General features: G+C 39.3%; 2 protein-coding genes across 6 annotated transcripts in view; both read right to left on the bottom strand.

Annotated features, from left to right (window-relative positions):
- Positions 1-959: 959 nt before the first annotated feature.
- On the bottom strand, positions 960-5,667 carry LRAT (lecithin retinol acyltransferase). Its single transcript, XM_064510867.1, has 2 exons — positions 5,025-5,667; positions 960-4,275 (listed from the first exon to the last, which is right to left on the bottom strand). The coding sequence occupies exons 1-2, from the start codon at positions 5,562-5,564 to the stop codon at positions 4,123-4,125; spliced, it is 693 nt and encodes a 230-aa protein (XP_064366937.1). The 5' UTR covers positions 5,565-5,667; the 3' UTR covers positions 960-4,122.
- Positions 5,668-9,622: 3,955 nt separating this feature from the next.
- LOC112995294 (uncharacterized) overlaps positions 9,623-27,261 on the bottom strand; it is a 69,941-nt gene continuing 52,302 nt past the window's right edge. For 2 of the 5 annotated variants that reach the window (XM_064510862.1, XM_064510864.1), the window contains exons 16-20: positions 25,985-26,096; positions 21,609-21,692; positions 19,928-20,051; positions 12,809-12,899; positions 9,623-11,677 (exon numbers count right to left, since the gene is read on the bottom strand). In XM_064510862.1, coding sequence (XP_064366932.1) covers positions 11,603-11,677; positions 12,809-12,899; positions 19,928-20,051; positions 21,609-21,692; positions 25,985-26,096 — 486 coding nt within the window. In that variant the 3' untranslated portion in view covers positions 9,623-11,602. Of the gene's footprint in view, positions 11,678-12,808; positions 12,900-19,927; positions 20,052-20,947; positions 20,988-21,608; positions 21,693-25,984; positions 26,097-27,261 lie in introns of those variants that run through there. The other 3 variants (XM_064510863.1, XM_064510865.1, XM_064510866.1) reach the window with 3 other exon arrangements.

Below are 27,261 nucleotides of genomic sequence, written 5' to 3'. Positions count from 1 at the left end.
GTCTATTGCTTTGCCTAAAACAACAGTACACCGAAGTAGCAAACCGTTGATCTAACCTGAGTCGCTTCTTTGCGACTATCCTGCAGTGGCTATCCTATCCTATCCTGCAGTGGCTATCCTAGTGGCTATTCTGCAGTCAATGTAATTTTAAGTCTCCTATAGATCCTGCCATTTCTTAAGCAATTAGGACCCTATCCTAAATGTACCCTTTACTTCAGCAGTTAAGTTATGCCATGGTGCAGAGCTCAGAATCTAGTTTTAAGGAATCACTACCAAAAAGCATCCTCAAATATTCTTAGTGATATATTCCTACAATGGAGGAGATGGTTTATTTTGTCAGCACAGCATTCTGAAAAGATTCCTGTAAGGGTTATGGGAAAGTGCAACATGCTACAGCAAAGAGCGACAAACCAGTAAGTTTCTGTATTGCAATTTCACATGAGTAAATCTGTTCCTAATGATCTGTTCCTAACTGCTTAGAGGGATCAAGTCCTAAGCTATCATAAAGTGTAAGTAGCAACTGGCTCCTACAGTCACCTGAGAACATTTTTTAATTTTAATGGAAAAAAAGAGATTCTAGTGACTGCCTAACACAGTGCTGTATCATTCAGTGTTGCGTGATACTTTATTTAATGTGAGAACATGCAATATATAATACAACACCGTATCATTTGTAAAGATCACGGTTCTAATGTTTCTTGTTGCCACAGCTTGCTTTCTAAAACCTGTCTGGATGATGTCAAGTCACATACAAGTTTAATTCCCTCTTCCCCTCACCCTCAGACTTTAACTAGTAATGCTATGATTTTGTTTTCATTAAAAGCCTCAGTGCTATTTATATGTGACATTCTCCTTCAGCACAGGAGAACGAAAAGGTGAAATCAAGCAGATGATGACTCTTCAGCCACAAAATGAATCATTATTTACACTCCAAGCTAAAATAAATACAGACAGAAAGCTCAGTGTTCTAATCTCTTCATTTAGCAACATTTTTTTTTTCTTTAAAACAGGTTTTATAAAAACATTACTAGTGTTGTAAATGGTCATTTTATTTGTTTTCTTTGGAAAGCAGAAGTGAAACATCTATCCTTCTAGCTTGATGTCTTCACTACTTGCATTTCCCAGTGGCACAGTGGTGATGGTTATATTCCTCCATTATATATTCAGGTTTAACCAAACAATTTTTCCCAACAGCCCTACTACTATAATGAAGTGCAGCTCTAGATTTACAGTCCCCATCACCACTACTTACAGTTACCAATGAACAGTCACTTCTAAACATACCCATTTCCAAGCAGCTGTACTGCTCCAGTTTCCAGTGTTTTTTCCGTTATAACTAGCTCCTTCACTTCAACGGCATCATAGTTAAGCTTGTCTGAAATGCAATGCTCCACCTAGAGCAAGTAGTTATTTTTACTCAACTCATTACAGAAAAAAGTTGACATTGACATTTACCAAAATATTTCAGAGCAAAAACATCACCCGCTGAGCTGAACATGAGAATTCCTGCCTGTTAGACTTGCTTTTTCCTCTGAGTATGACTGATTTGACTCATGCTTGATTTCAACTAACAAAATTTCCAGGTCTCTGCTAGAATGAGAGCTGGTAGGAAAAAATTCTACACCTACAGCTCAAGTTCTCCCCATTTACCTCTAGTGCTTACTGCTAATGAAAGGACATACTAGGACATTCTAGACTGTTTCATGGTATTTATTAAGCTTCTTGAAGTTCACACTTCAGAGGATTTCCTTTCACTAATGCAGCTGGAAGTCTGTAAGGAACTGGTTTCATTTCTGTCATACTGACACTTATCAAAGTTCCAACTTTGTCCCCCAACCTAACTTGGATGCTTCCTTCTCAACATCATTAGCAAAGCAGCAGTATTGGTCCTTTGATACTTCTGAAGCTAGAGCAGGAACGAGTCTCTGCCTTCCAACAATACTACTCATGATTTGGTTACTAGTCATGACCCCATTGTTTATTGTATAAATGACTCATACAGCTTACTGGAATTCTTATAAATCTCAAGTAAATAAAGGGGAAAAGAAAAGCCCACCTGTAATCAGACACCATGTAACTGCATGCTAATGGATCCCTCGTGCCCTACTGGGATACGTTAGAGAAAGGCTATAACATTATACTCAGTTTCAAGAGGCAGGTAGACATTTTAAAATGAATAAATTCTATTTATATAATTACAGCAATGACTACAGTTCATACCTCATGTACAGCAAGTAAAAAAAACACATTGGAATTTATGCAAGTATTACTGATGCATGTACTATGAAAAAGCAATTCATGTTAATTAAAAAACACCTTAAAAGTTTACCCGAGACAGATACACAGACCATTGCAATCTTTGAAAGCAGAACATAAGTTGTTTATAAGGATCCAACAGTAATTGATATCCAACTGCTTTGGAGCTGGGCTGCAAACTGAACCAATACTGAAAGCTGGGCTGAAATCCCCTCTGTTGATGACAGCAGCAGTAGTGCTGTTATTCTCTATGAGATTGGAATTTCACCCCAGTCTTTACATTCTTTGTCGGTTATAGTGGAACAGCCAGAAGAAGAAACATTATTAAAGACAGCCAAGTAGACTCACAGTTCAAGAATCCAATCTTCAAACAGCTGTGGGGTCTAGGGGAAGGAGAGGGAGTTCAATAGTACAGTTAAAGTGAGTCTTACTCTAAAAATGGAAAAAACGGAAACTTCAGTAGCAGAGCTGATTACAGAATACTGAAAACCATACATAGAAAGAAGTAAATCTGAGGTTCAGTCCTTAGTGAAGACACCATTGTGTTTGCCTATGACTAGAAAGCAAGGCAAGCATAGTGCATGAACATGTAAGTGCATGTATACCATACAAGACATTCCAGGAACTGAACAATTTCTTTGCATACATTGAGACATTGCTGAGAAAAGAAGGAAAAAATCCCAAAAAACCCAATAGTCACTCAAACAATTGACTAGATGAAGTTGATTTCAAATCAGTTTATACTTTGATAAAAAGGCCTCAACAATCAAGATAATTTTTATTTTTTTTTAGCACCAACTGCTAGCTTGTAAGTGAATGCTTTTTCACAAGTGAAGAAAGATGTCTTCTTTCGCAGAGAGGCATCGGTGTTTTAAGTGGAACCCAAAATGACAATATAGCAACCACAAGAACTGCTTCAGGGATCCCTGATGCTTTAAGGCACCCACATGGGTCCCATTACTGAGGGACAATAAGAACTAAATTGGCTTCCATTCTCGTCCTCACTCCATGTGCCCTGGAACACTAGGAATTTGCCATAGTTTTTATGTTACCAGCTTTCACAAAGGAAATTGGTTTCCTCCTGTATCTCCTAACCCCCTCCCTATAGTCATTTATATTAGCTATACTGACAGCTATTATTAGCAAGCAAAAGGCTGAGAAATTGCAGACTTTCCCTACCACTAATCCAATCAAAAGGTTGTTAAATACAGTAGCAAGTGTCTACAAAATTAACATGAAAAAGATTTGTGAATGTTTCCCAGAAGGGAACTCAAAGGACAGTAGCCGATCCAGCCAGATGCATTACTACAGCACACAATGCTAAGGCTGGAGGTTTTTTTTTTTTTTTTTTTTTCCTTCAATGAGAAAGAAGCAACTAAATTGACCCTATCTCCATTAAAGGACATTTTAGGAATAGAAACAGTAACTTCTGAATATAAACTACATGTATGAAATTAAGAAGTACATAGTTTGTTCTCAATATCCATCACTTTATGGTACCCCATCATTAATTTTTTTAATAGTTATGACATCCAGGTACACAGCTAAGAAATTAAAGAACATGACAAACTATCAGAATCACTTAAGGCTAAAGGCAAGCAGCAGAACTGCACTGCACCCCTACTTTTGCATGGCTTTAGAGGTGTGTTAAAATGTACCAACTGAGATTTTCAGGAAATCTATTATTTGGCTTACACAGTAAGCTACTCCTTGTGCACTGTGTTCTAGACAAAGTTGTATTTAAAAATGGCACACAAGGTTAAGAAATTTTGCTTTACACAACGCTGATGAGTAATCTGTGCTTTTATAAATACAGTAGTATACATCCTATGTACAGATGCTGGCCACAGGCTTCCTGGAAGGCTGTTAGCCAGCCATCCACAGAAAGAAGGGAATAAAAATAGTGGGGAGTGTGGTGGAGGGCGCCAAACCTAGGCAGACTATTGATGCTAATCCCACGAGCACTGAAGCAAGAACACTCCTCTGGTCCCGAATAATCATCTTCACAGTTTCACAGAACTGCAAAAGAGCAAAAGGTCAAGGTTAAAGAGAAAAGCTTAAAAAAAAAAGAAAAAGAAAGCTTTAAAAAGCCAGCCAGCTTCGGACAGCCCCTCTCTATTAGAGGCTGCCTGTTACTACTACAGCCCTCCCATGGGCTACCTTGAGCACAGTACAAAGTGGAAATAGGTATACAGCCCTTTGCATTCAGTCCAGCACCCGCTCATGACACGAGCTTTATTCCTGCTCCAACAGCACAGTGCTGGGGACTGCATAGCCCAAGGGTACTTTAAGAGCGAGCGGACTGTTGCCTTACGAATTCAGCTTCACTTTTCTTGCCAATTCGAGTCCACAGGGACCGAGTTACCGTCATTTCTAAGTAGACCGGCCCTTGTTTTAGTGCCCTGCAGCCCCTGTAAAGGGCCGCTTGGTCTGACGCCGGGTCGGCGGGAGGCACCGCGGGGACACCGCAGCCCACCTGGCCTGGGGGGCCGGCGGCCCGCGGGGCAGCCCGGCCTCGGCACCCACCGACCCGCCCTCGGGGAGCGAGCCGCCCGCCGCGGCAAAGTGCAGCGCCGCCTCGGGACACCCAGCGGCGGCCGTTGGCGCGGCCGTTGGGCCGTTGGGCGGCCGCGCGCTCGCCCCGCCAGGCGCCGCCGGGGCCGCGCGGGCAGCTCCGCGCCGCATGGCGCAGCCCCCTCCCCCCCACACACACACCCCCGCGCGCCGCCCCAAACCGATGGCCGGCCCCCGCCGGCCGCGGGCAGTACCTTGTCGGTCTGGAAGCTGACCGCGGCGCCGTAGCGGCAGTAGGTGACGAAGTGCTCGCAGTTGTTCCAGAGCAGGCTGTAGGCCGTGGCGCCCACCAGCTTCTCCGCGCGGCGCGCCGCCTCCTCGCTGCCCAGCACCTGGTCCTTGAAGAGCCGGTCCATGTGGTTCACCAGGATGCTGCCGCCGTAGGCGAAGTCCTCCACGGTGTCCACGCGGATGCTGGCCACCTTGGCGATGACGCCCAGGATGAGCCGCTTGTTGGTCACCACTCGCTGGATCTGGCGGCGGTCGTCGGTGAAGGCGGGCAGGATGTCGGGCATCAGGTGGGCGACGCGGTTGTCGCCCAGGTAGATGCCGAAGTGGACGAAGAGGGTGCGCGGCACCTCCAGCAGGTCGCCGCGCTTGAAGCAGCTGCTGTCGTAGTAGCCGGCGGCGGGCGGCGGCTCCCCGTCGGCGCCGGCGGGCAGGGGCCGGACGTGGACGAGCAGCAGCAGCTTCTCGAGCAGCAGCGAGGCCGCCTGCGGCACCGGGTTCTTCATGGTGCGGGGGCGCCGCTCGGACCGCCGCGCACCCCCGCGCCCCGGCCCCGCTTTTCTAGGCGACCGGGCGGGGCGGGGCGGGCGCCCGGCCGGCCCCCTGGGCGAGCGGCGTGCGGGGAGCGGGGAGCGCCCGCTCCGCCCCGGCCCGGCCCTCAGCGGGGCGCGGCGGCCCCGCGGCTGCGGCGCAGCGCGGCCCGGCCCGGCGCCTCACCTGCGCGGGGAGCGAGGCGGCGGCGGCGGCGCGGCTGCCGCTTACTTCTGCCCCTGTGCTCGGGCTCCCCGGCGGCACGGCGCGGAGGGGAGCGAGGGCGCTGCCCGGGGCAAGGCCGGCGCCTCGTAGCGGGTCGGTATCTTTCGCGAAGGAAGGGCGCGTTGAGGAGAGCACGGGAGAGCGGCGGGCGCCGCCTGCGAATTAACTTGTCCTAAAAATCCGCCGGCCAAGAAGGAGTGGGAAAACGCGGAGAGCCGTTCCTTCCCGTTTTGTCTCATGCTAATCCATTATGTAAATGCATAAATCCTGGCAACAAAGCCCACAAAAGAGCAGCTCTGTCAGGGCAACAAAGCCTCCCCGTCTGAGGCTAATAAGTTTCAGTAGCCGAGCAAATTCCGGCCTCCCCGGGGCTGCGGGATGATGGATGGGGCGGACATTCATCTTACCTGCAAGGCGACGGACCGGGAGCGCGGCGGGGCAGGGGGCCGCTCTGCCCTTTCTCCGCCGCCCCGGGGCTGCGGCCCGCCGCCGGTCCCCGCCGCTGTCCCGTCCCGCTCCGCTTTTGTTCGCGCCGCAGACACTGCTGCCTCTGTGCTTTCGCTCTGGCTGTAGTGGGAAACTTTCGCCTCCGTTTGAAACCCGGAGTGGCTTGGGGGGGGGGGGGGGTGGGAATAGTCTTTTGGAGCATCTTCCTCGGACTGCAGACTCTTTCTGAAGTTGCCAGCTCCGATGATCCAACTTCCTGCAGGTTGTGGACGTTCAGGCAAACACAAGAATACACACACGGTCAAGCACAAAGAAAAAAAAAAAAGCAGCAAAAGAGGAGCAGTACTGCGTAACAGCTTGGCACCTCTCCACAGGCAAACCATGTTGAAACACCAAGTTGGTTTTCCCTCCTCAGTTGCTTTAAAGCTGAGGGCCAGTGTTAAGATTTGAGGACAAGATCCCTAGAAAACCCACAGGCTGCCAGAGCCCTTGGCTCACTCCAGCGCACCAGAGAGACGGTTCAACATCCCTTCTCTCCCACTGGGGAACAGCTCTGGTATGAATGGAAAAGCAAAGGGGACACGAAGGACTGAGCCGGCCAGAGCCTCCTGCCACCTTGGATATTGAACCAAGGTTTGGTGAATAGCATCTGAAAACTCAATACATCTTGCATATGGGAAATATGAGACATAAAAACCCAGAGCAGTTTTTCCATTTCTCAATGAGGAAAATATCAGGAGAGCACATTCCACCACTGCTCCCTCACTAGAAATGAAAACCAGCATTGCCTTCCTATTTCCTCCTGCTCAGAGCAGAAGGAGCAATTTTCTGGGTAGCCGAGGAAGATTTTAGAGAAACAAGCCTCACCTTGCCTAATTTGCAAAGGGATACTGAGGCTCACAGTAACGTCTTGTGTGGCACTGATTATAGGCAAGAGCCTCAGCACTTCTTACCAATGATCAGGCATTTCGGATTTTATGTGGAGAGTCTCAGCCAAATTTTTATGTAACAGAGGCTTAGCTGCCTCAAGCCCCCTACTTCAAAATCATGTCACTTATAAAAGAGGTAATACCTTTTGTGATGCTGGTAGGACTTCTGCAGATCAGCCACCAGCCACACATTATTAAAATAGCATCTTTTCAAGTCCCAGATGTTTAAACACCTTTGGAAGATTTGAAACTTCTACTCATGCTATTAGTAAATACCAACCTGGGGAGGGGAGGCTTTTTTCTTTTCTCATCAATGCATTTTTAAGGAACTGGGAAAGGAGAAAAAGAAAAGATTTAAAAAAACTGGCCAGTGTAAAGGGTCCCAGCCATTTGGTGATGGTCACAGTGGCTGGCCCAGAGCTGGAGCGCTGCGCCACAGCCAGAAGGTTATCAGACTCCACAAAAGGCTCTGGGCACAATCTCAGTTCTGGCACAAAAAGGTTTTTCTCTCCCACCTGTAAGTGCTGGTTGTGTCCTGTGCTGCTATCTCAAAACTCCTCTCTCTCCTTTTCCAAAGCTGCCACGGGCATGTCTGGATGGTCTTTGTTGAAATAGGTAAGTGTTAGATACTTCTAACATTAGATACTTCAGTTCCACAGTTCAGAAGGTAAAGGATTCAGCTGAACTCCCTGGCAGAAGCAAACATTTCCAAATTGGATCTTCTTGGAGGCATCCTGTGTTTGCTCTCTTAATGCCAGTTAAGTTTAATCCCCAAATCACCAGGGTCCATTACAAGTAAATCCATAAAGGAAACCTGGGATGAAACCAAAGAAGAAAAGTGGAATCCCAAAGAGGAGGAGGAGGCTCAAAGTCTTACTGCCTGGGAGGGTTTCAAACTGACAGGTGTGACATTTCTGCAGTGGAAACTTCCTCCTACACATCAGGGTAACATCTGAAGCACTAACGAGCCTTGTTTCTCCCTCCTGGAGGTCCAGAAACCCAGTGGAACAAGCAAGAAAGGCATTACGTGACAGAGACAAGCTGTGAAACAGCTTCACTCCTCCAACTAAAACACGTATCCAATTGCAGCACATGAAATCCAGCCAGTTAATCCTTCACTACCTTAAAACTGTTGTAAGCATTAGAGACCAGCATCCAAAGCACTTGATAGAACAACAAATTAACTTCTGAATGAAACCATTCAGATTCTTGAAAGGCAATCTGCAATTGTACATCAGCTTCTTTCAAGCTTCAAGGGCTGCACTCCTATTACTTTCAAACTGCCATGATGCAAACTAAATTTAAGCAGTACACTTAAAATTATGTTTTCCTCTGCTCAGAAGGAAATAAAAAACACGTATTTTAGTGGAAAACATTTTCATTGGATAAATATGATACAACAAATGCTGCTGAAGTATTTGTTTAGACTGTTAGCTGCTATGGAATAATTTCATGATAGAACCTGTAATTTATTTTGAGAGGTAAGATGCAGTAAGAAAGTTTAGAGAAGTAAAAGAATTTACAGCCTTTGTTTTGCAGTGGAGACGAGCCACAGCAAGAAAAAATCCCAGGTAAGGGGTATAAGCCAGTTTCCATTATACTGAATCTCTAGTATATTAGATGGATCATTATCTGACGAACTAGTCATTATTATTTCCATCCTGCCCTCCCAGCTAACACAAAAGGGAAAATGCAGAAAGGAAGAGCAACTGGAAAGGAAAGTTCTTGTCTACATGAGCAACAGCCCTGGTTTAACAAATGAGTTAAACCAATGGTAAGTACTTCCTATGTACAATGCTACATACTTGCTCACCTGCAAGTACAATTTATGTTTTACCAAACTCTTTTCAATTACTCAATCTCTACTGTAGATTAATAAATAAATGCAGCTTTAACAAGCTTTCGGGTCAACTGGGATTGCTGGAACAAGTACAGGTTCATGAATTTAAAATACATTAAGGAGCTTAAGGAGGATAAAATCTTTGGATAGGGACTTTTGGAGGATACATTTTGCAAGAATAATATCTGAAAAGCAATGCTATTTGGTGCAAGCTGATGCACCGAAAAGAAAAAAAAAGGACAGAAGACATGCTTGTGAAGGACAGTTTCATAGCACCCAAAAGGGCAATTCCAGAAATAAAAATAATCTCTTTATATTCCCATCTCCAATCCATTTGAACACTCTAAAACTTTTTAAGGCAAATTATGCTTCCATTGTGGAGTTATAAATGACTGTCTCTCTAGAAAATAGTATCAGTCAACTCTCTCAGTTTTTGCATTTAACAAAATCTCAAGGAAAAAGGGAACTAACAAGGCAATGCAGAAAATTCCAGACAAGTAAAACAACCCCGAAACACAGTTTCAAGAAGCTTTAAACCAAGTATCACTTTCTTCCAGTGGCAGAAACAGTTTAAATGACTAAAACAAATCTGTACTTTATAAATGTTTACTTTAATTCCAAAATAGTTGCATACACATTTACAGAGTCACTTGAACAGCATATTGAGTAAACTGCATATATTTAGTGTAACCTTTTTATCCTTTTAGGCTTGCTACTGAGGTCTATCACTGTTTTTTTAATTCCTCCCAATACCTTTCTATGTTTTACTAAACAAATAAGCTTTCAAATTATTAACAACAGTTGTCTAATGAAGAATGAATGTAAACATGATGGCAATAGCATGCCACTTCCCCTTTAAAATTATGAAGTTGGTATTTTTCTGGGATGAAGTCACAACTTTTTTTGTGACAACCACACTGAACCATGCTGTATACACAGACAGTACTGATGACTAAGAGAATAACGTTTACATAACAAATGAAGATGTGCGGCTAAATCATAGTTCCACTGAATTCAATGGAAAATTGCTGCCAACTTGCATAGAGATTTCACTTATGATACCTTCAAGTCAAGTGAACAAAACCACATAAAAGATGCGAACAATTCAGTGTATAGTCCTCATTAACAAGAGGCTAGGAAATTAATAGTAATGGTAGCAAAGATCAAGACTTAGGAACACTGCCAGGGAAGTTTGGTGAAGTTTAAAAAATACTTACTTTCATCATTTTATCCAATATTAGCAATGCTTCATTCTGCCAGCACTGAACAATTAACATGATCTCCCAAAAATACTGCAAAAGATATATTTCTGAATATAAAATGCCTGTACAGTCAGAGTAATATTTATATGGCTTACTGCAGAAGAAATACAGTTACCGGGCCAGAGTTTCCATCATCTTGATACTAATCCAGAAAGTATGGTACAGGTCTCTGAGTCTCTGCTTAGTCAGATGAAGATGTTTGCTCAGGAGCATCCTGATTTGTATGTGGTGGTGATACTTCCCAGGAACAGAGAAGGATGGATGGAGAAAGGGAACTAGGGAGATGATAACTGGGAGTCAGAATAGAGACATAATGCACCGCATTCAAAATAGTCTTCCTTCACAGCAGGAGACAGACCTTCCTGTGAAAGGTGTGTGGACCTTTCTGTAGGAAGCACAATGCAAGTAACAGTTAAATCAGCTTAATCCAGGTGGGACTCTGATACAAAATGAGGATGTAACAGTGATGAAACAAAACAAGGCACCCCTCCACCACCCTGGTCCCCCTTCTCCCTGCTAGGACTGTACCATCACAAAGGAGAGGCAGTAGACACTCTCACTCACACCATTCTCCCATCCTCACTTTGAAATTTATTCCCATGCCAAAAATTCCAATTAATTATTGTTTAGTGCTTTTCAACTGATGGATTAATTAGTAAGAGATGTAGAAAATAGTAATAATAAAAAAGGTTTTAATTAGAAAAAGCTCTGGAAGTTTGGTGTATAATCAAAGGTCAGTATTTACTATCAGTCACAATATGGCAATACCAATTACTACATTTTTATGGTCCTATTGGGAAAAATTGCTCTTCAGTACCAGACAGTGCTGACTTCATAGTGATACACAGCAGGTGATCCAGCAGGTAGCTGATCCTAGGCACAGGGCAAATACAGTTGACACAAGAATTCAAATATATTGGTCCATTTAATTTTCAAATAAAGATTTAAAGAAGGAAAAGAGAGATGGACTGAACAAGAGATAACCCTTTGTTCCAAGATGAAAGTTATCTTCTTGTCTTCTAATTAAGTGTTATGTTGCAATTTGACTAATTTTATTTTACAGGAAATAAATTAATTCTTCATCCAATGTATTATCTAGACAGGAAATGTTATCAGTCACAGACAAAGCTATTAGTCTGGTATTACTCAAAACATTTGCTAATCTGTGCCATATAGCTAAGCCTCAGAGAAAACTGTCACTATAATTTCCCCTCTGTAACTTTTTAATATCTGGCTCTAGAAGCCAGTTTTTATTTATAACATACTTTTATACTACTCAAAGTGTTAAGAATATCTGTATCAAACACCTGTTATTCTATCAGTGATTTTAAATCAGGAACATTCTTTATCTGGAAATCCAACAACATCTGTCCAAGTGCTTTGCCCTGTGAGAAAAACGAACACACACACACAATCTTACTATCTAAATATACCACCTTTTTAAATTCATTTTTTAAATTCTTAAACAGGATTTTTTCCCATAATCAGCACAAGCAACAAGCATTCATTATGTTTTATACATACACATATATAAAAATTTTGGGTAAGTTTTCTTAAGCCTTGGATTGTATATTCACACAAGTAATATTTACCTTTTCCATTCATTTGGATTTCTCACTTGTAAATCAAAATACTTAAGTAAGGAAAACTATACGGTTAGGGTTTTCAAGCATTTGATCCTAATTAGATTGAGCAGAGTTTCTTCAATCTGTTTCTTATCTAATGAAAAATAATTTTTCAGTTTCAGTTCTACCATCTGAGTCACAGTGAGCATTATCTTACTTTGTGAATAGTCTTGTTGACCATGCTGAGGTTATTCGCAAATTAAAGCATTTCTCAGCCTATGGTGGCAGAATTACACTTCATTGTAGCCAAAGCATTGCCATGTTAAGAGATCTTCAGGTTTAAGAGATGTTTCAAATATTTAATACCTGAAACGTACACTCACAAAAATCTTTTAGTTTCAGATCCAAATAATGTGGTCAACACAAAAGATCTCCTATGCATCTTTTTTTTCCTCTTTTGTATTTATATTAATTAGCTATAATTTAACTATTATTAATCATAGGCTTAGCTTGATGTGGCTTTGCAGAACTCTTGTAAATTCAAATGGAGTTCGCAGTTGGTGGCTGCTATATGTACAAGGAAACACATAATCAAAACTGTCTAGTAAATTCTTATTTTCCAAAATTTGACAGCATTTTTGAGAAGCTGATTTAAATGGTACATCTGAAAACATAGCTAGCACATTGGAAAGGACATCCAACTCGTAAGTCTTCTAATCGGTTACCTTTTACACATACCCCCCCACACACCCCCACACACCTTTTCCAATAAATATTCTAAATCAACTCTGTACTTCACTACATAGTTTTTAAACCTTCAAACAATGCAGTAGATAATGTGTATATACAGAACTACTGCTTACAGTTCCAGCAGAAAAGCTGGTTATAAAGAGACCATGCAATACATAGTTATAAAAGATAACTACATTAAATCAATGCTTAGATACATGCCTGTGGGTCACTTCTTAGGGATGCTATGCCACCACCACCAAGGGAATTCTTCAGAACAAAATTTAATCCGTGGATTCCTGGCAACTCATATCTGAAAAATAAAATTTACAAGTTGTTTTTTAGTAGATTAAAAAAAAAAAAAAAAGCCTTGTGCAGAACACCAAGCCAGAGGCAGCGTGCAAAGATTTTAAGCTTGTAATGGTGTCCCCCACTGCTGAGTCAAGCATACAGTTCAACTGAAATTTAACCCATGGCCTTTCCCCTTGTTCCTCCCCCTTGCCCCAAATCAAACTCCTTAATTGTATTAAGGCAGGATCAAAACGTAATCTCCCTCTCCTTACTCAACCGCAAAACTCGCTAATTTCTAACTGAGGTAATTTTCTAAGTTTTTTAAGAGTTAAAAACCATAAAGAAAGCTCAGTAGGCAAGAGGTTCAAGATCCAATATGAACAAAGATCACAGTCGGCAGTATTTTAGTATCTTCTAGTTCTTTTACTGAAAAATACAATCATTTAATTCTCAGAACTCCCTTTTGCTAACAATAGCTGCCATCTGATCAGAAAACCATGCTGTTTCTTACTGAGAAACAATCATGAGAGTCACTCGATCAAACTTTTATAAAATTCTCTGCAGTTGGTTCTAACAACAACAACAAAATTTAAGCTACATTTCAACACTTTACTGGATTAAAGCACTTTACTTTGTTAAGATAAAACAATTCCATTTTAGTGTAACAGACCTTCTTTATTTCTCTTCCGCTGCCACAGTAAGCACTTTTCCATCCTTACTTTTGATTGGTGCATTTCCAATTTGGAAACTTTTGTAGAAGTTTGGCAAATGGCTCTGTGGTTTCCTAATAAAACTGTTTCAAATTCAATAAATAGGCCTATAGCATATTTCCATTTGCCTGTCCCAGTTTTTCAGTGCTTTGTCTTCCTCCTTGTACTCTTCTTGTGTTTCTATGTTTTTTGTTTTCTCCCAGTATTTTGTCTAAGCACTTGATGGCTTTCCTTTATTTCCTTAGGAAAGAATTTCATTAGTTTATCAGCAAGACATGAAGAGTAACTGAAAAAGAGCATGTTTAATTCTTGCTATGTCTACAGATATTTGACTGCTACAGTTTAAATCACAATTTCTCCAACACTATTTTTCTTTAGTCATCTATCTGATCTTAGCTGCTTGTGAAAGATTCTTCAAATCCATCCTCTAAAACAGCTGGAATTTCTTGCAGTGCTCCTTTCACCTTCAGTTTTGTATTATTGATTTTGTCACTTTGAGGTTTATCCTTTTCAGTCCTGTTTTGACATTGCAAAAATTACAGCTGTTGCTGATATTCACTGCTCACTATGCCCTTGTACCTTGGACAGATGACTGGAATCACTACTGGAAGCGGATGTGGTCAAGCTATGATTCTGCTATATGGCCTGGCAAACACTTTAGTTCTCGATATGTTCCTGCAAGCAGTATTCACGGAGTGCCTTGCCCTCTGCACTTGACTCCTAGGCCATGATTTTTTATTTTCTGCCTGCTCTTTTATTACTGCATTCTACTTCAGGATTAACTTTGCTAATTGTTATTAGGGAAAAAATCTGTGTTAGCATTCTGTCAACCATACTTTGGAAGCAGCTATAAAACTTCCCTTGTCCTTATGTTTCTACATTGGAATATAGAATGCTATGATACATCTTTATGAATCTAGTTAGCAATCTGGCACTTCCGATATACTGCCTTGCAAATCCTAAGTGGATGAAGGAGTTTTCAGTAGACTCCATTGTGAATGAGCCTTCCTCCTTTTACAAGCTGGTGGTCGCTGCTTTTTGAAAAGATGACATGAATCTACTCCAAGCTTATCATTACATTCTGATGGAAGTTTTATGCCCATAGGTAGTCATCTCCACCATATTCTGCAATAACAAAGAGAGGTCCCCCCAGGGGTGGGTGGGTGGTTGCTTTTTTTTTTCCTATTTGTTTTTGCTTTGTGGCCAGCAATAAACTTCTTAGCACCTTGGTTATCACTACTGAAGTGTGGCCCCTACTAGGAGCCTTCAGATAGTATAAAGGATTAGTCAAACAGTTATTTTCCTATCAAAATTGTAGTTTGCTTCATCTTCATGAAGAGAGGGTTGTACAAAGTACTACCTTCAACTCCTCCTGTCACCTTTGCTTAAGACCAGCAAAAGCACTGAGGTGCAGCACTGTACATTTATAATTGAGGTAAAGCAGGAAAACAAATAGGAAGTCCATTAAGGAATCCTAAATTATTCAATACCTAGATTTGGATGTGAAAGAACCTGAACTTAGTATTACTACTAATCCAACAAAAGTATCAGAAGTTCCGGCTAAAATTAAAAAACTGGAACAATAACTCAAGAAACTGAAGCATAGATGCTGAAGTTCTTAACACCATCAAAATTGAACTGAAAAAGAGACAGTTGTTCGATAAATTTGGGGAACAGGATCCTTCCTGACCAAAACACACACAGGATCCCTGTCATAGCATTCATGATATGGATGATGATAATGAAGCCTTGACCTCATTAACTGCAACCAAAGCAAAGCAGTGCTAGTTTTCTGTAGCATAATACTACACAGGATGAAAGAAGCAACTCATGCAAAGTTTACAGAAGAACAGGCTTAGTGTAGGAAAGCCTGCAAAGACCAGGTATTTCCATTAAGAACTACAATGAGGCTATGAATCAGAAAGATACCGTGTAGGACTCAATGACTTCAAAACAGAACGGTTTCATACACAGGCCTGAAATGGAGTGGAATTTTGTCTGCTGTAAGGTGTTGTCATACGTAAGGTAATGAAGCATACAGAAACCCCAAAACACTGACACAGAATAAGCAGATAACAAATACATAGAAGACCTACAGGTTTTCTTTTTGTCCCTCCTGCCAAAGGCATAAATGAGCTAACTGGAAAAAACAACAGCCCATCTCTCCTCAAAATCATTTACGCCAAAATAAAGCATCCTTGAAATTTAGTTGTTTAAGTGTCGTTACAAAATATTAACGTTATCATAACATCATGCTTAAAGGTAATTGTATTGGGAAGGTAGGAAAGTTTGATTAATCTAACAGTGCTAACAGACAATGAGAATATCAAGAAATAAGTGATTTTAATGTCATCTACATAATTTCATTAATTTAATAGCATAATCAACCACAAAGCAAAATCAGAACCCCACAGAATTTTAAACCAAAAAACTCTCGATATCAATTACTAATAACCATACACCATGAGAGCTGGAGGTCTATCAAGACACTAGACAGTAAATTTTCCCTTGAAAAACTGGTGAATACTTCCAGACAATGGAAGATTTCACAACTGGCAGAACTCTCCAGCAGAATTAGACTAACAGAATATGTATTCCAGAAGCTAATACCTCAGTTCTCAAAATAAGTTACAGGAAAATCAATCATTTTGAATCAGGAGAGAAACTGAAGAGCAGCATATCAAAGCAGATGCAAATGACAAAGAGTGGAAGAATGTCATTTCGCCTCCTGCAACAGTTCTGGTAGAGGGAGTTAGTAATATAAATAACAGATCTTAATTTGGAATATTGAAGAATGGCACATTCACCTCAATTACTTTGAGGAAACATTTACAGTAACAGATTCTAGCTAAAAATTACAAAAAATACACAAAGCGCAGTATTTTCAATATTTTAAGGCCTATTTGAAGCACTGGATGTCCAAAAATATTTGTGCACATAAAACACACACTCCCCCCCCCAAAAACACTATAACAATCATGATAGTCTTAAGCAGCAACAATGTGTCATCCAAGATGTTGCCATGTGTTTACCCAGAATAATTAAACAATTTAAATAAGTGTAATTAACTGAGATCTGAAATAAGTAAGAAAATAAAATTTAATTGCACAATTCAATCAAAAGTCTTAAGAGCTGCTTTTAAAAAGCAAAAAAAAAAACAAATAAAAACCCTTCAAAGAATACTAAGGCTGTGACAGAAACCAATAAAACAAGTAAAATTCACTTTTCTAGCTGAACTTTTATGCTTATGCACAATGGGGTGCCTGCTTAACTACTTCCTTTAAAGTGCTGTCCGTACGTATTCAATAAAAGCCAGGTTTCCCTGTGAATTTCCTGTTAAAAATACATGGAAATTACAACGTAGTTAAAATTGTTCAGTGCATTTCTATCAAGAGAAAGATGGAATTCTTCCTGTCAGAAGAAAGCAGAAAATTAACCCGTAGGCTAACAAAAGATGTTTGCATGAGAGATGTACTGTAGGGAAGTACATTAGGCTATTTTTTTTCATAATAAATATATGTACAAAAAACAATTTAGAAGTATCTGTGTCCACATAAGCAGCATTGCTTTCTTGTCCTTCAACTCTTAGTAGAAGCATCCCATAAAAAGAAATCAGCTGTCATATTAGATTTCTGAGCAGTGGAATGCTCTCAGAAGGAAAAGAAGATAACTTTATTTCAAAGACAGAAAAAGAAACCAGCAAGACAGAATAACTTTCCTATCCTTCTCAAGTAAGTGGCCTATGACCATAAATAAAAAGTTTCTTATTCGTTTTCTTAAGCTTATAACATGGAAATATATAACTGTAGAATTAATGATGATGGAAGATGGGTATAACTGAAGTCCTGACAAGAGATTATGAACAAGTTTCTGATCAATACAGCAAATGGTATATAATAAGCTAGCCAAGTATTTTATTTTTAGCTTTTTTTAATTAAAGAGAGAAAAATCTTTCCTTTTCCAACCATATTTGATTTCTAACACTTCTTTAAAATTATCAGATGTGAATTTATAAGCCATTGTATACAAAACACCAGACGGATAACCTACTATTAACAAGATGGAGGTCAAAATGCCTTAAAAAAACAACAAAACAAAACAAACCAAAAAACTTTCACATGCAGTATGATCTTACATCTACCCTACATCTCACTACAGAATCAATGCTATTTTTAATGGCAGTAACAGTCAGAACCTTTGTATGTGTATACACAGAAAAAACATGGCCGGCATCCTTTTTTAAACTTAGAACAAGTTTCTGCCTGAATACAATTCTCTCTTCCTTGCCTTCCCTTAGATTGGTCTGACTTTTCCTGTTGGGCTTGCACATCACTGCTACGCACAAGAGAAAAACTGCCATTAGCTCAAGAAGAATGTACTCTACATTGCTTTTTTCGCCACCTATTTCACAGATTTTTTGAAAGAAAATCTTTCATTACTGTGTTACCTGAAAACCTGGAAGCTTCTGAGTTTTCAGTCATATCTATCAAAAAGCCCCCATCTTTTCTCTCCATGTGGCATACTTACTTATTTTGATAACCTCAAGGAAGAAGAATGAAAGGCAACTGGCTGCTAACCTCTGGTCGGTGGTGAGGCAGAGCCATTGCTGGTATGTTTTTAGTACCAGAAAGAATATATATATATTTTTTTAATCACTCTCATTTTAGGTAAAGGAAATGAAAGGAAGTGAAAGAGTAAGATAGCTCTTTTCATGACAATAAAAACTAAAAATTAAACAAGTATTTTAAAAAGAAACTGCACAATCTGAAGCACATGAGCATAATCCTTATAATCCTAAACATTTCCACAAAAGGATCTATTCTTTTCCCCAGTAGTTTTTCAATTCACTCACAGAGCTCCATTATCACATCATTAAAAGAAGCAAAACTCAGGAACAGATAATCTAATTAATTAAAATAAATTGGCTTTAGCCAGACACAGCAAACTTCAACTTTTATTTATGAACATAAACAGAATTAAGGAACTAAAATAAATCAACTTCTAGAAGTATCATTACAAGGCATGACACTTAACTTTTTGCCCTTCTCTGCTCTGTTTCAGAGGAATTCAATTACACTTCTTGATATTAGAATTTATTAGATACAAAGGTTTGTTAGCACTTACAAAAGAGTGGGCAAGATCTGCATTGAGCAGTTTACTGAGATAAAGAACAGTACTTGCAACTCAGAAAGAATAGGCGTTAAAATAGCCCCAAGGTCTCTCTGAGCTTGGAGTTGCACCATTCTGAGCTAGACACTTTAAAGAACCAAAAGAGACACTTAACAGTTTATCCAGCACCAGCATGAAAACATATAATGATTTTGATGGACTCTCCATCTTTGCAGTATAATTGACTTTATATCAACACAGGTTTTAGAAATACTGAAGACTGAATAGCCTGTTGCAACATTAGAATTGTATACCAATAAGACAGTCAACAGGTTTTTAAACCTTAAGAGGATGAGCCCTATTACCCCATACTACAAGAACATTCGCCAGTCCCCAAAAAGGACCCCAAGCATCGGTCATGAGGATGAAAATGTCATGTATGCTGTTTACTGGCAGAGGATACTCTAGATGAATACCAGGTAAATGTGTCCTGTTTAGGACACACATTCTCTTCTCAAATTTTGAAAAGGGAAACTAGATGTGTTCTTTTCCTTTAAATTCTGGCTTGGTGAATGTAGCAAGAGTGAGACTGAGGGGGGGAAGTCAAAGGAATACATTCTCTACTCTGAAGTGAGTAAACTTTATAAAAATTAAAGCCTTCTGCAGAGACAGTGACAGGATGAAGCAGGTTTCTAACAGAAGATGAGGCAGTTTTGGGCTCCAATTGACAACGGCTTTGTGTATGCCTTTCAGGTGGTATTTTAGGGATTTTGAACTCCCAGTTCTGTGGTGGCTCTACAGTGGCTCTGAGGCTTGGGAAGCCTCAGTTACTAAAGCTCCTGCAGTCTCCAAATGTATTTTTCCCTCATTTTTGAACCATTTCTCAAATTACTTTAAAAGTTATTTCTATTTTGTGGAGGCATATCTGTACTGGAACAAAACAAAGTATCCATAACATTAATATGCTGATATGGAGAACTCACAATGCCTCCAATAAACTGAATCACTGCCTTTGTTCAGCTTCAAAAGAGAAAACCAGGTTCATGTATCCATTTTCTTTTTTAAGGACTACTGCTCAAGTTGTTATTTAAAAATGCAAAGGAAGATACATAAAGAAGTATTAAAGACAACACAGGCAGGTTTGCAATATTTATGTTAACGTACTTGAAAAAGATTTCTGATACCATCATGTATCTATGTGCAACTGTGGACTGAGCAGCAAGCTACTCACCTTGTTACTAGTTTTTCTTCAGGTTGTTCTCGCTCTAAAAGGTGTTGGAAGTAGTTCTCCAAGGCCTGAGCAGTTAAAGTTTTCTTTAGGTATGGATAGTAGAGGGGATGCCGTGCTATCACACCTGTCAGGTACAGTAGGTGTTAGTTGGAATATAAGCTATTAAAACCAATTTGTACTTCTTCTTTACAAACTGATTTCAGAACATCCTCTCATCTGAAACTGTACATATGGCTCCACTTTAATGAACGCCCAAATAAAATAGCATGACAGCTTTCCATCTGTCAGCAGAGAGGTAATGCAGAACATGACATGAAGAAATGCTCCCAGACTGATACTGGACGTTCTTCTGACTGCAAACAGTCTCTGCCACTGAGACATACCTAAAGAACAACAACAAAGTCACAACAACAAACAATCCACGTGCAGTTCTCTTCCCTAAACAGCTCATGTGATTTAGACAAGTAATTGCAATTAACCATAATAAAGCATGATCAGATCAGTTGGGGCACAGTAACTGAAGCTTTGGTTCTTGCCCCACTTCTTGCACTGGATTCTGTTGTAAATGGGAGAAATCCCAGTTACATTGTTTTTGCTATAAGTAGGCTTTAATAAGCGTTATGTAACTTCATGTTGAAGCCAGGGCTTCACAGCAGGATCAGGAAAGCAGGAGATTTGCGTCTCATAGGAATTTGGTTCCCAATGCAAGGATCTTTGTATCTTTGGATTTCAAAGTTTAAATTAATCTTACAGATCAAGTGTTTTGTTGTTGTTCTTTAATAAAGCAATAATTTCTCTATATCTAAGGAAGTCTATTAACTATCATTCACAATTTGGCAATGCTACATTGCAATAAAGGTCAACTATAGTTTGAACAAAAATAATCAGAAGTCCTTCATTCTTCAACCCAAAAACCAGTTTCACAGACAAAGGCAAGAAAACTATATTCCTTAGATATAAATGAACAAAATTTATCAGTTTTAGCATGACAGCTATTAGCAAATCAAATCCCAAACGCACCTTTAATTCATAATGAGCTTTGAACACCACACGCTCTCATCTTCCAACAAGTAAGAGAGCCATTTGTTGCATGCAGAATAAGGAATAGAAGGAATTATTAAACAATGCAAGAAGCACCATAATCAATGTAAAGAGACTGCACACTGAAATACACCATTTGGATTAACAATGTAACGAAAAATAATCTCTTACAGGTAAGAAAAACTTTTTTATTTCCTAGCACTATTGATGTTTTAGCATATATATGTTATGAAGTTCATATATATTATACATGATCAGACAATCAAGAGATTGCATTAGATAACACATATGCACAAGTAAGTAGCAACTAAGACATAAAGGAAACCTTAGAAAGACATTGCTTAACTTTGAAGAGCTTGACTTTGCAAATTTGTAGCATGATTTGCAAGTATTTTTTTAGTACCTCAGATTTCAACAGCTGCTGAACAGAAAACTACAAATATTCCATTAGTAAGATCCTGGGTTTACACAGATTAATTTTTCTTTCAGCATCAAGGCAATAAGGGAAAAAAAAAAAAAAAAAAAGGAAAGAAAAAGCAAGTGATGTGAGAGATTTCCAAAAAATTAAGAAGAGCACTTGGTGCCTAGCTCTTACTTGAAAATCTTCCATCACTTTAGAAGGAAAGAAAAAGAAGAATACCTATATTTGCAGAGTTGCCTTTGTCTCCACTTCTAGTATAGGCAAGGTCTTCTAAGCGGTAAGTATGTGGACCACTTGGCAGATCTATACAATATGAAAATGAGTACATTTTAATAACAGCAACAAGTAATGGTATGCTTTGAAGAAGTAGTTATCTTTTCAGTCTGTACTTCCTGCATTGTTTGTAGTACTCCCATGAAACTTCCCAAAGCTTTCTTCCTATATACCTACCAGATGTTAAATCAGCCTGGGGGCCAAATTACAAAATTGATTTATCCTGCTCTATTTCTTAACCCCCTTTTACCTTTGTACAGCTGAATGCTGTGCCAGCCATCACCTCTTCCACCACCCTTGAATTCATCTTGGTGTTAGCAGTCTATTATTTCTAAAGCAGACACAGCAGCCATTTCTCATTTCTTGACCAGCTGACAACTTTTGTCCCATTAAGACACATCTCTCTGCTTCCAGTGCTCGTGAAAAATACATGTGGTTGCTACCGTCCCGATAACTAGATGCTGTCTGTAGAAAACGGTCACAACTCCCCTCTGAAGATAATGTGTGTGTCTCATACTCACTACTATAAAGATTATTTACTTGGTTCCATAGAAAAATCCCAAGATTTAAAAAAAATGACTAACTTTGTAAATATTGTAGAATTACATAAGAAACTATGATTCATGAGCTCCTACTATTTACCCTAGTGTGTGTGTGTGTGTGTGTGTGCGTGTGTGCGTGCGTGTGTGTGCGTGCGTGTGCGCGCGTGTGTCTACACACACATATTTACGTGGAAGCAAACAGTAAACCCACTCTGACCCAAACGCCAAAATTCAGTCTTCTGGAACTATACTGTCATCTACATGGTTAAGCAAGTTTTGATGCTTTCGTTTCACAGCACAGACCTCTTCAAATTGTGCAACTGTAGATTAATAACAGCAGCAGATTGTCATGATCTAGTTCCTGTTCCCCATAGCGAGAGATGAAGTGCTCTTTTTGCTGCAGAGTTTCCGTATTTGCCAGTAGTAGCATATTAGCGAAATTCAAAACCTAGGTTATATTCCAGTTTTTGGGCGAAGAGAATCTAGTGATTTCCAGCTAGTTGTGTTTCTGTTCCTATTTCCCTGCGGCCCTATCAGCCCTCCTGGCACCCAGGGCTCCACTAGCCCACTTACTTTTCAGTCCCAGCATCTCTAACAGACTGATTTACACTCACGGGTAGACTTCTCATCCATTCAGTTACCACTTCCTCCCCTGTTCCCCCTCCCTGTGGTTTTCTCATGTTTCCCTACACAAGTTAGCAGCTTAGCAGCTTTTCCTCTCTCTTTGCTACTTTGACACCAGTAGGGGGAACATTCAGAGCAGAGAAGCAACAATCTCCCTGCTTTCTGTCACAAGTCCTGGTGCAACACCTGTGGGTGGCAGCCACCCAAAGCACTTTCGGGGAAGTCTTGCTGGGTCTCTCAGCAGTTTAGGTGAGGCATTTTAGTACAGACTCATGATTCAGAGTGTGTTAGCTCTGAAACACAAGCAAATGTTTACTGAATACATGAGAAGTGTTACTTTTCAGAATAAGATTTGCCCATTTTGAGCAGATTGCCCATTTTCAGCAGATTTTTGCAGATTGTAGGAATTCCTTCTAAAATTCTTTCTGACTTTAAAAATCTCTGCTGTAAAACATGAAGAAACTACTGCACCATTTTCAAATGAAACACTTGTAAGACCTCTTAGCATGGCCAAACAACACTTTTAACAAAAACTTGCTGACAACCTTCTGAAAGGTTTTTTCCTTATATTTTCAAAAACAATTCAGCCTATGGCACATGCTTGTCATTTATTTTGAGCTTGATGATCATGCAGCCTAGCCACATTCACTTCCAGGAAAAATGCAAGCAGAAATGGGCCACAAAACTTGCCAGAAAATATTGCAGGGTCTATTTATTTAATTGGGAAATATTATTTGTGAATAAACAACACTCCCATCAAAAGAGCATCTGAAACAGTCCAGCTGAAGATCATTGCTCATTTTGCCTAAATCGACACCACCATAAAAATCATATATTTTTTAATAATTTTGTTCTATTCGCGAGTCAAGAAAAAATGTAGTGTTTCTTTAAAGGCTGAAATATGACAAAGTTTAAACTGTATAAGCTGTAGGGGTCTTTTCTCCATCAAACAACATTTTACACAGTCTTTGACAGTGTCCCCTTACAAAACCAGCTCTAGAAAGTGTTCTGGTGTTCTCATTTATTATTACCCTAATTATTTATCCTTCATCATCTGTTTATCAGGAAGCTGTTTTCATTTAATAAACATCTCAAACAAATCTACAAAAGAATTCTCTTTGAAGCTAGGGCAAACGGTGAATTCAAATTCCACCCTCCCAGAACCACTTCTAGCAGCATTTCTGAAATCCATTTTCACATATTTTTCTTATCAGTTCAAAGACAACTAACAGTCCCTCACACTTGAGATAACCATGAAACATAAAAAAAAAAAAAAAAATACTTCCCCCCTTACTAAATGCTGACAGAAAATGTTTCAGCAGAAGTTACTCCTTTTACAGTCTAACCCATTTGTCTGTTTCTCATACATAGTGTCCATGCATTAAGCCACAGAAGTAGGTAAGCTTTTAATCACATCCAGAAAACAATTCTATTTACAACTAAGGGCAAAAGTTTAGAGGTCTTTCTCAGGGGAAACAACCAGAGGATTTCTGTTGACCCGCAAAAGTGGAGTTTTGCCTGAATAACGCCTGAAGAATGCAGTACTTAAAACGCGGATGTCAGGCATCTCAGAACGTTTCCTCTAATGATAAGAAGGCATTTGAGAGCAACAAGTAGTCTAATAGCTTTTTGTTTCACCTATATTTAGCATTATAGTCACCTTGAAAAAGTTAGGAGCTTTGCTAATCCCTTTAATAAACAGAAAAATGACTTCCTATTTCTTAACTTGTCCAGTTTGCTGTTTTTTCAGTCTTAGTTAAATCCTCTATGCCCTTCCCTGGAACTCCCAGGTATCAGATAGATTCTGCTATGAGATTAGATTTGCAACAGACATAAGCAAGAGATAAATACATACTTAAGGGTTTAACCAGCTTCTGTGTGACATATAAGTAATCATACATTAAAAATATGTTTGAAAGGATAGGGGAAAATGAAATCACTTATGGCAATTAGGCATTCAATATCAATAACTTTCAAAGAGCGACAAACACTTCACAGCCATATGTGTATTAAAAAATTACCCTACATGATACAGAATATTCCCCAATAACTTAGAATTAGTAGTTACATTATTCTATAAATGGTTTTGAGAAATACTCTATTACCAGTTTTGAGAAATACTACATCACCTACAATCGGAACCCAGAATAAATCTTAGTATTTCAATGCCTTCGCATCATTATTTTCTTTTAAAGCATACACTGACTCAAGTACCTGAAGTATTCTCTTAGCATAAGTATTATTTTTAGAAATAACTCTAACAAGTAATCTTTAATTAAGTCACCTCATTTAGATTTGAAAATATCTATCCAGAGTTTTAAATTAATTCTCTCATTTCTCTGGTGAGCAGGAGTAAGATATTAAAAATTCTGTTCTGACCAAAAGAGAATTATGAAGTGTGCTATATATTAAGCAACATAGTATGTTTTAGAAAGGACATGAAAAGCTTTAGATGTCTAGTACTTTCTATAATCCTTAACCTAGTATTTGACTTCTACAAAGTATTAAGATTGAACACTTCTTTTTTATTGTAAATGTTTTGATCTGCACAGTTCAGCTCACTGGTTTGCTCCGTTTAAGTTTCTTTTCTTCCTTCTTCAGAGAATTCGATTAGAAAAGTCCAACAGCAGCACAGGAATTGTCATGCTGGATCATCAGCGTAGTATGTTTTCTTCAAGTGTCACTAGTACCAGATTGGTACCATTTTTGTTTCTTTTGTGAAGGCTGATTTATGGAATATGGCCGGGAATATGGCCCAATTTTAATTATCTATATTTTAAGTATTTTGTAAGTCTATTTTCCATTCTGAATACAATTATTTTAATATAAAGTAAGACCACTTACTTCCAGGATTAACAAAGTAAATTTGCAACATACTTTTAAGTTACGTTTCAGTTTCAAACCAGTGTTGTGTTTTCAGTTGTGTCTAAGATTTGGTTGCTTTGAACAATCGTTTATTTAAATAGTTGTTACAAGCTCCATTACATTTTATACTGTTCAATGCTAGGTTTAAACTCCTTCCTTTCCAAGAAAAGTAGTGTAAGTATTTTGCAAAGGAGCTGATAACGTGTAGCACAAAGAGGTAAAATATAATTCATGGATAAAATCCAACATAAACAGCAAGTGATAACCTTAACAAATAAAAGATGAACATACCTTTCAATTCACTGTTAATCTTAGGTGGATCACAGGAAAAAACTTCTTCTGATGTAAATGTGAGATCTTCCTCAAATGTCTCAACATGCTGTCCATTTAAAAATAGGTTGATCTGAAAAAATACCAATTTTCAAACTGTCAAATTAGAGAAATCCAGTGCAACATGTGTATAATAAAGCATATTTCTAATTAAATATTAATCTGGCAAATTTTCAGTAACAGTTTTATGGATAATGTCCCCCCCCTTTAAATAGTAATAATAACAACAACAATAATCTTCATATAGGGAGGAAAACATAAAAAACTGTGTGTTCTTTTAACAGAATAAACCAAACATACTGTTGGAGTAGATCAAAGAAATGTTCTATCCAGTTTGGTGCGTTTTAAAGGAAGACAAATCTCCTCCCTATTTTCTTCTTTAAGAGAAGCAGTATTATACAGAATTTTGCCTCACAACTCTTATCAGTAAACCCTGAAAGTTGAAATCCTAAATCCTAAAACTTGACAGCTTCTAGCTCCTAGATGATTTAACCCATTTTTCTTTTTAATGTCACTGTCCATATCAATGACAAATTTCTTTTTGGATCCTAAATTCACCTTGAAATACACTCAGTGAAAGCAAGTTTTAGAGGTGATTCCTTGTGGAAAACAAAGAGAGCATCTATTTGCTAAGTACACAGCTTATCAGTTCTTCTAGATGTCTTCAAACAATCACATGCAGGGTCACTATCAACCTCAGAAACAAAAGTCAGCCCTGGATGATGTACTACTTTGCTTTGTAAGTGAATACTGAGTTTCGGTCTTTTCCTGTAGATGTATTAAGGCAAATTGACTGTTGTTACAAATGCTCTTTTATAAGGAAAATATAAAATGAATACATTACGGGCCAGAATAGTCACTGCTAGTGTTTTGGCCATTCACTTTTAGCTCTGGAGTAAATCCATCTGGTACAAAAAGCTATTTGCAGAGTTCTGGGTAATTAAGCTTTGCATATTTTATTTCAGTGGCCACCATATTTTGGCATTTTTCCCCAAAAGAAAACAATCACCCTATGGTCTCCACATATGTGGCACATCCTTCTTCCCTTTCTAAAAGGAGAAATTTCTCCCCCCCGCCTCATTAAACAGGTATGACCTCAAAGAGTCAGGAAAGTAGGTGGCTGGGGGAGCACTGGAAAATGGTATTAATCCTAGATATTTTGGTTTTATATCTCAATTAAAATGCAAACCAAACAAAAATGCCCTGCAGATTGTCTTGCACAACAGAATACAAGAAGA

Source organism: Dromaius novaehollandiae, chromosome 4, assembly GCF_036370855.1.
Source record: "Dromaius novaehollandiae isolate bDroNov1 chromosome 4, bDroNov1.hap1, whole genome shotgun sequence".
Lineage (NCBI taxonomy): Eukaryota > Metazoa > Chordata > Aves > Casuariiformes > Dromaiidae > Dromaius > Dromaius novaehollandiae.
Note: the sequence above shows the minus strand (reverse complement) of the source record. Positions and strands in the feature narration are given on the sequence as shown.

What these genes read in the sequence shown, in the direction of transcription:
- LRAT (XM_064510867.1), bottom strand. Translation starts at nt 5,564, where the DNA reads ATGAAGAACCCGGTGCCGCAGGCGGCCTCGCTGCTGCTCGAGAAGCTG. An exon ending in TCAGCTTCCAGACCGACAAG is followed by an intron (nt 4,276 to 5,024) that starts GTACTGCCCGCG and finishes GCTCTTTTGCAG; the next exon opens with TTCTGTGAAACTGTGAAGAT.